Genomic DNA, 16,242 nt, shown 5'->3' on the forward strand with positions numbered 1-16,242 from the left:
ATGGATCACAATGGAAAACAATGTACTCCCCGTTATGCTTTATTAAACTGAGGTGTAATTGCTGAGAGCAGAGTTTGTTTCTCAATAAATAAAATAGTCATATTAAGTACAGCTCTCTGAATTTTCTTTTGATACTATTGTCTAGGAAGAACTATCTCATTTTTCTTTTAAAGTATCCTGAGCCTACCCTATTCTGTATTTTTCATGAGAATTTAAGTTTTATCTACTGACCCTCCCCTTAGCCTAAAGAACTGTTGGTATTTTGATTGGGATTATATTATAGTTACAGATTAGTTAAGTATAATTTACCTTATTACTGAGTTTTCCTATACAAGACTAGGGCATTTCCATATATGCAAATATTCTTTTAGTTCCCATCATAACTCATTAATTTTTAAAAGCTTTTTGTTAAAATATAGTACACAGAGAAAAGTAAAGTGAGCATACATTTATCAAAGTTAACATACCCATGTAACTACCATCAGGTGAATAAACAGAACATTATCAGCATCTCAAATATTTTTATCTTATTTCCCCCCAGTTACTACTCTGCATCTTCCTCCAAGATAATTTGTGTTCTGACTTGTAGCATTAAAACTATTTTACTTGTTCTTGGACTTATACAAATGAAATCATACAGAATATATTCTTTTATGTCTGGCCTCCTCAACCTTATGTTTGGGAGATTCATCAAATCTTTGAATAGCTTTAGTTTATTCAATTTCATTTCTGTATTTGTAGCCACTGCATAAATATACCACAATCTATGGAACCATTCTCTTATCACACATTTTTTCCCCAGTCTGGGTTATTAATGTACATATGTATGAGTTTTGGTTAATATTGCACACATTTTTGTTGAGTACTGAGGTATAAAATCACTGGGCCATAGGATATGCATATTTATAAATATAATAGGTAGTGCTGAATGATTTTCTGAAGTGATTCATCTAATATATACTCCTACCAACAGTGCATGAGTTTCAAATAACTCATGTTCTCACCAACACTTGACGTTGTTCTTTTAATTTTAGGCATTTTGGTGGCTATGTAGTAGTACTACTGTGTAGTTTTTTTTTTATTGTTATGTTAATCCCCATACATTACATCATTAGTTTTAGATATAGTGTTCCATGATTCATTGTTTGTGCATAACACCCAGTGCTCCATGCAGAACATGCCCTCCTCAATACCCATCACCAGGCTAACCCATCCTCCCACCCCCTCCCCTCTAGAACCCTCAGTTTGTTTTTCAGAGTCCATCGTCTCTCATGGTTCTTCTCCCCCTCCGATTTCCCCCCCTTCATTCTTCCCCTCCTGCTACATTCTTCTTCTTGGTATATATATACAATGGAATATTATGCAGCCATCAAAAGGAATGAGATCTTGCCATTTGCAACGACGTGGATGGAACTGGAGGGTATTATGCTGAGCGAAATAAGTCAAACAGAGAAAGACATGTATCATATGACCTCACTGATATGAGGAATTCTTAATCTCAGGAAACAAACTGAGGGTTGCTGGAGTGGGGGGTGGGGTGGGAGGGATGGGGTGACTGGGTGATGGACACTGGGGAGGGTATGTGCTCTGGTAAGTGCTGTGAATTGTGCAAGACTGTTGAATCTCAGATCTGTGTAGTTTTAATATGCAATTTTCTGGTTGCTAAAGTAGTTAAGTGCCTTTTTGTGTTTTGTTTTTGCTAACTTGGATACCCTATTTTGCAAGTGCTAACTTGGATACCCTATTTTGCAAGTGCAAGTGCATACACTCATGTCCATTTTTCTGTTAATGCCTCTCTTTTTCATATTTACACATAGAAGTTATTGAGTTTTCAAAGATATATATTTGTTAAGGTTATTCTTATATTTTTAAACTGGCATTCCAAATAAGATATATTCTACTGTTACATATTCTGATTTTTTTTTTTTTTTGCCAGAGTATCTTTGGATTTTTTAAGGGGTAGCAAGTATCCTTAAATCTTTTTCCTTTGATAGTTCCATTAGTGTCAAAATCTATTTTTATTTCGCCATCTTCAGGTTGTAAAAGGAAACTCTTACAAGTAGTGACTGACATTTATCTTGCTCAAGGCTTAACTTCTTCATACTATCCTCATCTGGACTGTTGTTTGACACGCATACCAGTCAATAGAGACACTTTTAGGAGTTTTTGATGTGAATGTTGGCTTACTTGCTGATTCTGCCATAATGGAATGTCCAGCTCTCAACCCAACATGCCTCCAATCACAGAACTAAGGTCACTTCAGAGCTCTCTTGGAATTACACACCCTAGTCTCTGGAATGAATTCATTCCTTAGCAGAGAAAACACTAAGTCTCTTGGATCCATAATTTGGTGCCAGAGTGAAGGATTTTACTTATTTGTGAATTCTCTTCTCACCTTCCTGCTCTCCTTCCACAACAGTATTCTGTCCATCAAAACACCCATAGTGTATCATAGTAAACAGTTGGGTCCCTGTCTTGTTTACTTGAACTTGAATTTTCTGCCTAGGTGGCTTATTAGATGCCCCAATTTCTCTGAAACTGGGGATTTTCTTTGACCCCCATAAATCTTTCCATGATAAGGTACTGCTTTGAAACCCGTATCCCCACTGTTGTTTGCCAAATCCTGGGTGTCCTGGGCATCCTTGTTTGTTGCTGTTGTATTTTCTTGATGTCACGCTCCACCCACTTATCTTAGTGTAATTCAATGGTTCTAAGTACTGTACATTAGAATGTATTGGGGAATAAGGTTGCAGATATAATAAGGACTCCCAGTTAAATATGAATTTCACAAAAACACATAATTTTTAGTATAAGTATATTCTGTATATCTGGGGCATACTTAAACAAAAAATTCTTTAAGATTTTATTTATTTGAAAGAGAGAGACAGAGCATGAGCGGGAGGCAGAGGGGGAGGGAGAAGCAGACCCCCCACTGAGCAGGGAGCCCGATGCAGGGTCAATCCTAGCACCCTGAGATCATGACTAAGCTGAAGGCAGATGCTTAACTGACTGAGCCACTGAGGTGCCCCTAAAAATGATTATTGTATTTATATGTATAGAACTTGTTAACTCTACTAGGGAAAGTTTTTGAAAAATGCTTGTACCTAAGTTGTACCATTTACCCTTATATGTCAAGATTTTGATTTAATTGGTCTGTAGTGGGTTCTAAGCCAAGTATTTATATAAACATTCCCCTAGTGCTATTAATGTGTAGCCAGAGTTAAAACCATTTCTCTAATTGTATAGGACTGAAATCTTCCCAATACCTGATCCACCACAGTGGGTCTCATCTTATCCTTAGATCCTGTCTCTTCCTGGGCTATCCATCCATCCACCCTTCCATCCTTCATTCATTCATCCATTCAATACAGGAGTACCAACCCTAGGTCAAGCATATGGCTTTGGCTTAATTTCCTGAACATCTTTAGTGTGACTAAATAAGGCAAATTAGTAAAATTATCCCCCGGAAGTAGTCAAGAAGGACTTCTAGGGGCGCCTGGGTGGCTCAGTTGGTTAAGCAACTGCCTTCGGCTCAGGTCATGATCCTGGAGTCCCGGGATCAAGTCCCGCATCGGGCTCCCTGCTCAGCAGGGAGTCTGCTTCTCCCTCTGACCCTTCCCCCTCTCATGCTTTCTCTCTCATTCTCTCTCTCTCAAATAAATAAATAAAATCTTTTTTTTTAAAAAAAAGGACTTCTATACTCTGGCATATGGGGGGTGGGGGGTGGGGAGTAAATCTTCTATTGGTTCTAAGATGTTTTAACTCATGTTCAGTTCCATTTAATCAGTACATAAAGACAATAGTTTATTCAATGTTTCTAATTATAAGTAGATCAAAAGGAAATGCCCTATCCTGGTCAGAGATTTAGTCCTAAATTCATATAAGCAGTCTTTGATGCAAAGTAATTAACCTTAAAGCACTTCACCAATTAAACACATGTTATTCCTAAGAGATTCTCATATGCAGCATGTAAGGGATCATTTGTCATCTTGCTGGTTGGAGGAAATTAATCCCAACTTTGAACAATGACTTGCTCTCTTGTGCCTGCCATGGATATAGTGTCATTACAGTGGAATGAAGGGGACACTGTGTAAGTTTCTGTGGATGATTAGTGACTCTGCATCTTTCTCAGGGATTTCCGTTAAGTTGCTTCCCAAAACATACTTCATGAATTTTATGATCACAGTAAACATGTTCTTTTACCTTCTGACCTGGTGCTATGGAAATATTGAAGGAACCTTGAAAAATTCCTAAGATAAGAACTCTGTCAGATATGCCATGATGCAGTATTAACTTTGACATAATTTTCTGCAATTAGTTTTCTTGTGAAAAAGATTTATATGCATTTTAGAAAACCATGCATTTCAGCTTAGAAAACGATGTATTTCAGTCTTCCGGAATGTTCATTTATCAAGCCTAAGTGCCTGTGGTTATAAACCTAACTTCCCATTTTTCACATTTTTCCCCATGTGGGAAAGTTAGGCTTGATTTACAATATTTTGATGTGTGGGACTAAAATATACACACACACACACACACACATATATTTATAATGTGAAGATTACTTTTATTCTGCTCATAATAGAGGCCTGGTTCTGCAATTATGCTGCTTTCTGAAACACTGCTGTTTTTTTTTTTTTTTTGCATAAATGCAGTAACAAATATAATGTATCCACAGATTCATTAAGACCATCAAAGAGGAAAAGTTCTTTGCTACTGGTGGAGTTACACAATATAAAACTATTAATATAACACACACACACACAAACCTACAAGGAGGAGAACAGGAAAGAAGAGTTCAGGAGCAGTGTTTTTTTAATGGCTGTTTCCATCGAGCTCAACATTTGGATTTTTCCAGAACCGGATCCGTGTCCTGGTGCCTGCGTGGGAGTGCGTGCAGCCCAGTGGGTAGGGGTGCAGTCTCTGGAGTCACACTGATCTTCATGCTGGCTCTGCATTGATTATCACAGAAGCTCCGCACATTGGGAGCCTCTTTAATTGTCAAGTTTTTCATGTGAAATATGGGGGTAATACTATTGGACTCATGGGGAGATTTTTTGGGAGGGGTGAATGAGATGATGTATGCGAAGTACCTAGCAGTGGCTGGCGCTTACTAAACGTGAGCTCTTGGTATTATTTCTGTTTATTATACAATGATAAAAGTCATGGGGTACCTTAGCAGGCATCACTAGTTGTATCAGTACTTTAAACCCACCAAGTTTCCCTCGTCACTTCACCCCCCTTTCCTTCTTTTACATTAAAGTGCATCCCTTTGGTGTCCATAGCATGTCACTGTTTTCTCTCACTTTTGTATTTTTCCTTTTGGCTCTTCCCAGTTGCGTCTCAGTGGCTTCTGTTCTTCTCTGCTTCTATTTTCCTAAACATTAAGAGTCAAATCCTACTTCACTATGGATGGAGAGTAAATAGAACCAATTACAGCTCTCCGTCTTCTGGCAGAGAAGGGCAGTATGTGACATTTACCTGGCACGCTCTAAGGATTCTGGGTATCTTAACTCATTTCATTTTTACAAGAACTCCATGAGATAGGTGCCATTATTTTCCCATTTTACTGATGAAGAAACTGAGGCACAAAGTAAGTAACTTGCCCATGATCACAGAGCTTAGCAGACCCGGGATTTGAACTCAAATACTGTGGCTTCAGAATTTATGCTCTGAGCCGTTACTCGATCGTGCCCCTCTGGAGGAGTATTAGGAGTTAGGCACCCACAATACAGTGACACTTGGACTCATGTGTTCCCCCCACACAGAACTGAGGCACAGCAATTTTTCAAAGGTCACAGCAGGTCAAGCACTAGTGCTTCCTGTGACTACAAAATTTGTTGCTCCATCTCAGGCTTCCTCTGACTGAAATGAAATGAAGTGCCCTGGTTGACTGACCTTAAAGGGTCTGACGTTTGCCAATTTTTTTTTCTATTTCATCCTTCACCAATTCTTAACTCTGATATATATATTTTTTGTTCTACTTGTAGCCATATGTATATGTGTGTGTCTTGATTGTTTTTTGACAATTGGACTTTCTGGGGTTTTTTTGACATCGGACTGTGCTACTGATCATCTTTGGAAAGACATGGGCACTCTGGTTATTTTTCTATTGAATTGAGAAGACTTTGGAGAAGGATGCTTGAGAGAAGTCTCTGTTCTGATTTGTCAACAGAAGGAGATTAGTTAAGAATTTTGAGTTAGGGGCGCCTGGGTGGCTCAGTTGGTTAAGCGACTGCCTTCGGCTCAGGTCATGATCCTGGAGTCCTGGGATCGAGTCCCACATCGGGCTCCCTGCTCAGCAGGGGGTCTGCTTCTCCCTCTGCCCTCTTCCCTCTCGTGCTGTCTCTCATTCTCTCTCTCAAATAAATAAATAAAATCTTTAAAAAAAAAAAAAAAAAAAAAAGAATTTTGAGTTAATCTTTCCCTTGGAATTTATGGAACTCTGGCTTAGAAAGAACCCTCACAAATGTGTTGAGGAATGAGGCATTATGGAGGCTTCAGTCACAAAAATACAGATTTTCTGTAATCAATAACAGGAACCATAATTTTTACCCCATTTTTTTTTCTTGCAGTGTCCCCAAACGTGAGTGAGCTCTGATCAATAAAGATGAGATTTTTTTTTTTTTTTTTTCGTCTTTAGGTTCTGGCTTCTTTCGGGCTAGGACTTACATACGCTTGGAATTTGTTGGCTAAAATTTTAAAACAGATGGCCACGTTCTTTTTTCCCTCTAGGAAACTTGCTTGGTTGTTTGTCCTCTAGTTCTCATGGTAACCAGAGAAGGCTGTTAACATTTTTCCTCACAAAGTAAAACCAGCAGAACTGTCAGAACAGGTGCAGCTGTTTGATGAGGGCTAGACCTTTTGTTGTATTTTCTAGTTTGTGTCGCTGGACTCTTATTGCACGTGGACCTTATTTTTAGTTATGTAGAGTAAGAAAAGAACATAGAATAAATTTTTTATTGCATATAGGCTATTTAATAATTTTTCATTGCTATATGGAAATAAAAATTTCCCTGCAATATCAGATCTTTGGTGATGTAGGCCAATGTTATTGCTCGGATGAAATGATCTCCTTTCAGTAGATGGGATATGCATGGGACCACTATAGATAACCTGCATATATTACAGATTTGTTATCTCAGAATTTCTGGTAATATTTTATGGAACTCTATTTTTAATCTGTAGTTGAAATGTGGAAGCAAAGGCACTTAAAAAGCATCTGACTCAGGTGCCAAGTAAGGATTGAATATGAACTTTTACTAAATGTATACTTACAGCGCATCCACCATTATTCCTCAAAATGTGGTGAGGTTTTATCTGCCATTGTATAGCTGAGCACAGATCCTGGTTCCACATACATAAGCAGGTAAAGTTGTAGGATCTTGAGAGTCTTCACTTAAACGTGTTTAATTATTGAAATTGAAAAGAAAATCAAGGGTTTACTGGCCCATCTCTGGATCTGCTTATATTGTCCTTCCCTGTTGGGGTGGCTCCGTGTTATGCAGCCAGTACACAGAGAGACTGGACATAATTGGAGAATCACAGCTGTTCACAGATGACGGAAGTGGTGCTGCACTGTGGCCGCTGTTATGGACGGTCTTAGAACAAAATGGTCATTTGCAGTAAGGGAGAACTCGTGGTATACCCAAGCACGTTTTGGACTGGTAATTGTGCCCATTCATGGATTATGCACATAGGCATGGCCTTCTTGTTGCTCTGGATAATCTTGTAACTTGATTTCTTAAAAGAATTGTGCTTAAATTTGTGAGCAAAATTAGACTTAGTTTTGTTCCCAAATCAGATGTCTACAGACAAGCATGCCAAAAGAGCAAGAAATAAGTATCTCTGTTCTCCATGGTTGTCTGAAATATTGAAGGTGATGTTGGATGATCTGTGTCTAAGGTGACTTTGATGAGGCATGAAAAGCTTAGTGAACTTTCCTTGCATCTGGGGGCTATTAGCCAGAGTCTCTTTACTGATACGACATTCTATAGGATTTCTTGTCACAAGTTATAAGACCTGTGATAATAATGATGTAGGATTGTTACTGTGGAGTTGTATATCAAATCTATGTGGAATTTTTTGACCTATTCATAGTGATTGCGCATATATTGGTAGATATTGCTATCATTTTATGTCATCTTAGGAGTTTGTTCAAACCAAGTAGATACTTTAAAGATTGATAGAGGCAGAATAGCCCAATGATCATAAATTTGAGCTTTGGGGTCAGACAGACTTGAATTCAAATTCTGGTTCTGCCACTTAGTAGCTATGTGATTTGTGGCAAATATGTAAGTTCTCTCAGCTTCAAGTTTTCATGTGTAAAAGGCAGCAGAAATTATACTCTTTTCAGAGGTTTTTCATGAGGAACAGGGATATAATACATTGCTTGGTTGATAGCAAGCACTCAATAAATGTTGGCTAAAGCTACTTGTTGTAGTTAGAATTAGTAGTTAAGAGTTAGAATTAATCTCATTTGGTCTTTTCGTCTCTCAGCATGGAAGATGTTGCTAGTGTTAAAGAAAAAATTATCAGACACTTGTTAAAGACAGGAAAGCTTTATTCAAGAAGGGGACTGCTGCAATGAGGAGTGGGGGAGAGAGACTGAGCTCAACTCTGAATAGAGTGAGGACAGTGGGGATGTATAGCCAAGAAGCAAAGAGGGGGTCAGTGGAAGGAACATTACTAAGAGGATACAACCAAGCTAGGTAGATTTTCGCTAGACTGACTCAACAGGATTCTTGCTGAAGGCAGGCCAGGGTGTTAAGATATCAAGGGTGAGGGATGATGAATTTGATCAGCTATCAAGGTGGGAGGATTTTCACTAAAATGACCCAGTAGGATTTTTGCTAAGACTGGACTAAGTGGGCCAGGGACAGATCCCAAGGTCAGAGCCTTCTCAAGAAGAGGTCTCACAGGAGTGCGACTTAAGTTTGGTCAAGGAGAGAAATTTTATCACTGGTATAAGGGACATAAATATTGTATAGGACATAAATACCAACTAACATTTATTGAGTGGCTTATGCATATCAGGTAGTGTGCCAGGCATTTAGTAAATGTTAATTATTTCATTGAACCCTTAGGATAGTCCTGAAGAGCAGGTGCTATTAGTCTGATTTTATACACCAGGAAATTGAGGTTCTGAATGGTGATGGGATTTTCACAAGGCTAGACTACAAAGCTGGAATTTGAATCCAGAGTTTTCTGATTCTGCAAACCAGCATCTGTGAGCGCTGCTTTATCTTGTACATGCGTGGCTGTATGGATAGATCTACTCTTACCTCCAGTGAGTAGCACACATTTACTGTGAATGAATGACTGAATGAATATCTGTGAGAATGGCAAGTTACAATTGGTTTCAACAGGTTCAGAGGAACTTCAGATGCTGCCAAAATTAATTTGTGATACAGGGTCAAGGCATACAGCACCTGTCAACCTTATTACCCTAAGCACCACAGTGGAAGGAATCACAAAGGTTTATATTTCTTCCAAGTTATTCCATTGCCTTGGAACTTTGGGCTTCATTCTTTGACCATGCTTGATCTCCTGCCTTCTGACTTGGATGGATCTGAAGCGCCCTTATCTCTGTCATAGCAACAATTCACCCTGAAAGACAGAGGCAGCATCTCCTTGAATAAGAAAAATGAGAATGTGTCACATTTCAAATGTGAATCTGGCTGCAAGTGAGTGGGTGACACACACAAGCACTTTTAAAAAGTGGGAAACAGACATGGTACATGTAAGGAAATATGTCATTGAGCAAACATCCTAGGTGTGTTCCCTTCTGTGGTATTATGTAGATAAATATCCCTTCATTAGCCATTTTCCTCCTCTTTCACAGGATTTCTTAATCCCCTGCAGGGACACCATTTTAGGAAATGTTAACAAAGAACCTTAATGTTTTAAAACCAACACAATATACAGGTTTCAAGGGGAGACCTTTTAAGCATTTCTTCCAGAGTCAGGGTTAAATCCCTTAAATTGGGTTTTATTTTAATTTATTTTTAAATATGACTTTAAGACATTACTTCTGTGATAGTTGCATTTTCTTGAGCCAGATGGACTGTGTTTTAATACAAGATCTTTCCTTGGGTAATTTCTATCTTTGTTATAATATAGGAGAAACAAAATAATTTCTTAATTCCATGGAGATTATGGAAGAATGGTCTAGGCGGAGGTCAGGAATTTTTCACTGGGAGATAGAGGTTTGTGATTTCTTTGGTTCTTGAGAATTCTCCTAATATTTGGTATAGAGCCTAATTCACAGTAGATGCTCGATAAATATTTGCTGGATGAATGAATGGATTTTTGCCTAGCTGAACTGTCCCTGAGCCTTGGACTGGACTATGACAAGGAAGGCTTTGATTCTTCTTTGTTTCAGGTTAGTTAATGGAGTCACACTGAAGATACATAAAAGTTGATTAAAAAAATGAATGGCTAATTTACAATTAGCCATTAGAAAACAGTTAAGACAATGATTCGTACAGAATTGACTAGTTCAGGCAGCGACTACTTCGTAGATTACAGTTTAACAAGATTAAATGTCACATAGAACATGTATGACAGACAGTGCTTCTGATTTCACCAATTATACGCATGAGAAATATTGCCGGTTCAATTTTGGGTTAAGAAATATGTAGGTTTTTTTTTATAAGACATTTCAAATTACAACATATCTCAGGCAGCATGCAGGAAAAGTCATTTATTGTACATTTGTTAGGACACACCTTGCAATAAGCTTCCAGTTTTGGGTAGTTAGATCAAGAATATAGAAACCGTTGAAATGATAGTATGGTTGAAATCAGCAGTTGTATTTACTGACTGAGAGAGAGCATTTCTGGTAAAAATAAAACTCTCTGAATTCATTCATTAGGAAAATGCACAGTGAGCATAAACTCAATTCTTTAAAAATTTTTTTTTCCACAATTCTCATTTATTGGTGATACAGCAGCTGCAGGAAATCTGAATTCTGAGAGCTGGTTGTACATAACAGCAGGAATTCTGTGGGCTCACATGATTACAACAAAGATGCTTACCATTTGAAATCACATGTTATAACAACGGTGCTATACAAACATCACAAATATTTGGTGTTTAAGAGTCTTAACAAATATTATGCTGTGGTTATTTCACAAAGAGACTAGATTAACAGGCAGTGTAAATCACATATATCTTAAGATTTAAAAAATACATTTTATACAATAGGTTTCTAACTTCTTCACTAGTATTTAATTTTGGTTTTGTCTCATACTTAGAGTCCTTAAAGAAACTATGAATCTCTGGCTCATGCCAAGAAAGTCAATAGAACTGATATTTCCCCACAGGAATATGGCTGAGTGTACATTGAATTACAGAGTCAAAAAGCAACATCTAACTTATAACAGATTATTTTCAAAATTCAAATAAAATCTAAGTATTTTAAAAGATAGCAGTTTGAACAAAACTATAGGAATCAAAATTTTTATTTACAAATAGTTGAATATATTTTGTAAATGGCTAGTTCTTGCTAACTGCACAAATTAAATGTCCCTGGTACACATAGTCTGTCAGCCTTCTATGCAACATTGTTAGACCTTGGAGTTAACTTACACGAGATGATTAGGTGAGAAGATTAGATGGTAATTTCTATCCAGTCACGACAGTGCTTGAAAGGGAACATGTTAATGCCTTCCATGTTAGACAATGTTAGACAAGGTCATTAATGTTGGTGCCTTTCATTTAAAAGAATTAACTGAAATTCCCAAAAGCGATTCATTGCAGTGTAAGAATTATAGGGAAGACTGATATATATGCCCTTGAATGTTGGACTGCTAATCAGTATTATGCAGGTAATCCAAGTTACTGTACCTTTCATTCCCAAGGTGTCCGTGTATTACACTGGTTTAAAGAGTATTTTCCTTGGCCCTCAGGAATACAAAACATTGATTTTCAAAAGATAGAGGATGATAGGGTGAGCATTTCTTATAATTACATTCATAATGAAAGAAATGAACCTACATTTTCATTAAACAATGCTCTTTGGCAGAAGACTATAAATAACCTCCCCTTTTACTTTTCATTTAGAACATTTTCCCTCTTGACAGTATCAGGGGTGTGGTCACTTGTTCACTACTGTAAGTTAATAGGAAAACACCACAGATACAAAAATATTTAAGTTTAGCACATATTTTTGAAAGTTGAATTCAAAATATATCGATTCATTGATACTAGAGAAGATATTTTACATAGGCATTTTTAACAGTGTTGCTTAAGATTATAATTTTAACAATATGGTCGGCAAGGAGGATATGAGAGTACCTTTATTCCCCACTACATGTTATTATTAACATACACTGAACGAATCCACTGGAATCTTTTTATACATAGTGTTTCCTACAAAATGAGTAATAGATGATGCGTTTACCTTAATATCTGTGTGCATGTAGTTGCGTGTGTTTGTGTGTGTGTACTCAGAATGGCAAGTTTAGAGATAACATTCATTGGCATTAAGAATAAAACCCGAAAAACTCAAGTATCCAAATGTATTACTGCCATACCACCACTCAGGAATTTCTAAGTGCAGTGAAGTTACTTTATAAATAGCTTTAGACATGTGAACATTTTCAGGATCGACTAGAGGAATATTAGGATTGCTTATTTCATTTTTCAAGGTAAAATCGCCTCCTCTCCATTTTTAATCTCTCCTTCCCACTCTTCCCCTCTCTGTCTTTGAACGTTATTTGTAATGGGTCCTTTAAACTGCACATACAAGATGTGAACAAGTGGTTTTTCCTTTTTTTGCCCTGTGCAGGCGATTTGTGATTACCTCCTCAGGAGAGGTGGTTTCTTGCCCAATGATCTGCCACTTTTTTCTTTATGGATTGCCTGTTCTGCCTCAGGATGAGTTCGGTTTACTATAGAAGTCTTTACCAGGCTTATTCAGTGGGAACGACTTGCCATCAGTAACCATCAAAGGCAAGAGAAAAGTTCTAAATTTGGTTCCTGCCTAAATCCTCTTTTCTCATCGGCCCCTCTTTAGAATACTTGCGGTGGTACGGAGCAGAGCATATATACAGTATGGACAATAGGCTAGTTCCTTTCCTTGCCCTTGTCTGGGAAGCTACCAATGTCTTCTCAGCGTGAGCTTCCTACTGTCTACAAAAATTAATGGATGAAACCCAGGAAAGTCCCATTGTAATAAGTTGTGCCAACAATTATTATGGCTTATTGGAATAGTGAATTGCACCACTGACCTAGGAAAATCACCGAGAATGGCCCTGAAAGGCAAAACTGTTGGGAGACGAAAACAATTCTCTGTTACCTTCTAATATCAAGGCCTTTTGGATGTGCCTCATGAGTAAGAGTCTTTAGAGCATATAACTTTTCCCCCTACTCTTTCTGAAAGAAATTTTTATTCCAGGTTTTTTTTCGAGGTTTTAGGACTCGAGCCAATAACACAAACCATGGGTTGTGGACTAAAGCAAAGCCACCACTGTAACTTTGCCCTGGGTTTAAGAGTGTAAAAATAACACAATAGACTCTCAAGTTCTGGAAGAAGGTCAAGGCCCTCTGGAGAGGCTGAATTCCAGGCAATCTGATTCAGCACGGCCGCCCCCCCCCCAAAGGTGTGCTTCCCATTACCAACGTCTTGACATTGATGATTATTCTAGAAAGCATCCTCTTAGACTTTAACTTTTAGTAAAAGAATGTGTAAATGGATACTATACAATTGTGGAGATGGAGGAAGGAGGGACTGCTTTAGCCAGAGCTATTTGGTGATCAGGTATGAAAGAGAAATAGGATAATGGGGAAAGAGCCAATGAGGAAATATTCTTGGAGACAGAACACAGACACTCAAATGCTCAAACTTTGACCAGCAACAGGAGAGGAGCACATATTTTTAGAGAAGCAGGCAGAACACATTATGATGTATCAGTTATTCTTTTTCAGTAATTCCTGAAAAAGCAGTCATTCCAAAATATCTGACAAACTGACTCCTTTGAAGGGAGGCCTGGAGTGAGTGACAGTTATAGAATTCTCCAGAATATCATTGTTAAGCCTCCATTTTAGGCTGCCTTTTGTACACTTTGAATTACTTTTCTGAATCCCTCAAAAAGGGGGGCAAAATGTATATGGATGTTTTAAGTACCTATACGTGTGATCTCTACAGGTGAGATTTTAGGAAACATACACACATGTACACACACAATAACAATCTTAAGTTCTATTTTGCAAGACCTCTTTGCAAGACCTGACTATAAACAAAGTCACTTGCTGATTCTCCACTCCATTCCTGCACCAATTCAAATGACAGAGCCTAGAAAGGAGCTCCTGAGGGACTTGGGATGGTGTCTACACTGTCTGTGGTTTCCGGGTTTGATAAGCCATACTGACCTTTGAAACTATCTTCTAAACCAAAACTCACTCATAACCAGTAGTCATTTTAGCTTAATCAGTTTACACCTAGTCTTTAAACCAGTAGAATGTGTCATTAAGTATAACTTAGTACTGGTACATGGTGGTGTAGCATTAAGGCAAATGGTCCAGAGCTCATCAATCAAGAGAAAAGTGTCCAAGGTCATTCTAGGGGCCCTGGGCCAGTCAAGCAAAGCAGATTAGTTGTTGGCTTTTTGAAAGAACTAGAAAACTTGATTAGGAATCTCTCTGGAGAGTCTGCCTGAAACTCAGTTATGCCAGGAAAGAATATTTGTAAGGAATAATTTGCCTCCAAATTATACTTTAAGTCCAAACAGTGAACATTTCTGTCCATATATCAGAATGTTTTGGGCCCACATGGAATCTGCCATTTTAGCTTTTACGCTTTTTCCTCTGAGAAAGCAGAGTTTATTGGCAACATTAACTTTCCTGGACCTCTCAGAGCACTGTTCAGTAGCTCTCAAACTTGAACATGCACCAGAATCATCCTTAAGGGCTTGTCAGAGGCCACATTGCTGGGCCCACTTCTAGAATTTGATTCATAGGTCTGGGCTGGGGTCTCTGGTAAGACCAGAGAATTTACATAAATAACAAATTTCAAGGTTTTTGCTGATACTGCTTTGTTGGGGACCAAATGTTAAGAATCACTGCAGTAGTTTATTCTAGAACACACTGTAGTCACCCAAATCACCTTAATGTGCTCCCAGGACAAAGCTTTTCCATGTGGAAGGTGAAGGTCGGTATTAGATCTCCCACCCCCCACAAGACATTTTTATAATGTAGGTAAGGGACAGATTCAATAGATGCTAATTTAATATTAGAGAAAGAGAGGTTCAGCAGTTTAAGTGCAAACCTTTAAGTAAAATGTGAATCAGACTTGTGCTCTAACCTATGACCTGCCTCTGAAGGGAATATTTTTCCATACCATTAAATTTGAGTCTCTAAAAGGCTTTTTTTTTTTTTTTGAGAAGATGGGCAGGGGCAGAGGGAGAGAAAGAATCTTATGCAGGCTCCACCCCAGCACGGAGCCTGACATGGGGCTCGATCTCACAACCCTGAGATCATTACCTGAGCCAAAATCAAGAGTTGAATGCTCAACTGACTGAGCTACCCAGGCCGCCTTTGAAAGGCTTTGTAGAAGACTTTACAGTTTCCCTGCAGAGGGTATTATTTTAGTAATAGCATTAAGGTTCTCTCTTGCCACACAGGTGATATTCTCCCTATTACCTCAAGGTGATTAACATAATAGTAAAGTTTGTTCACAGCTTCTTCACTGAGCACAAAGTTTTGTTGATTTTTTTTTCTAGTAAAATCTTTTTTAAAGTATATCAAATGTAAGGACCTACCTGCATGAGTAAAGAGAGAGCAAGAACGTCAGAGAAATTCAGTTGATGAGGAATTAAGTTGAACAAACTGTCAGCGCACGTAGAGACTGCCATTTGTTTGACAGGTGGAGCTGGGTCAGTTCAAGAGACCGGATTGGTACAAGGACTTGAGGGGGAAGAGACATGAGGGTCTGAATGAGCAGGTGCCTATGCATAAGGGAGTCTCAATCTATTCACAGCTTCTCTGCCTTACACTAAGCACCTACCACTGATTGACAGAACCACTTAGATGGCTTAAGGCAGTCATCTTTAGAAAATGCTTATGGTGCAGATTTGTTTAAAAAAAGACAGAAAATCCTACCTTTCCAATTTAGGATCTCCTAATCAAATGTGAAATAGGGGTCAAAGTCAATGTGAGGGACTTATCAAAATATAAAAATACCATGCCTACTGCAACTGAACAGCAGCTCTATATAAAGATTAGTAATGAGAAGGAAAA

General features: G+C 38.2%; 1 protein-coding gene across 3 annotated transcripts in view; it reads right to left on the reverse strand.

The window, feature by feature from the left end:
• Positions 1-8,570: 8,570 nt before the first annotated feature.
• SLC8A1 (solute carrier family 8 member A1) overlaps positions 8,571-16,242 on the reverse strand; it is a 380,628-nt gene continuing 372,956 nt past the window's right edge. Inside the window, exons 10-11 of one of the 3 annotated variants that reach the window (XR_013441666.1) lie at positions 15,765-15,909; positions 8,571-9,609 (exon numbers count right to left, since the gene is read on the reverse strand). Coding sequence is in view for 2 of the 3 variants with exons in the window: in XM_078056227.1 (XP_077912353.1) it covers positions 15,818-15,909 (92 nt within the window). In the remaining variant the exon portion in view is untranslated. Of the gene's footprint in view, positions 9,610-10,914; positions 15,910-16,242 lie in introns of those variants that run through there. The other 2 variants (XM_078056234.1, XM_078056227.1) reach the window with 2 other exon arrangements.

This window comes from Halichoerus grypus, chromosome 10 (assembly GCF_964656455.1).
Source record: "Halichoerus grypus chromosome 10, mHalGry1.hap1.1, whole genome shotgun sequence".
Lineage (NCBI taxonomy): Eukaryota > Metazoa > Chordata > Mammalia > Carnivora > Phocidae > Halichoerus > Halichoerus grypus.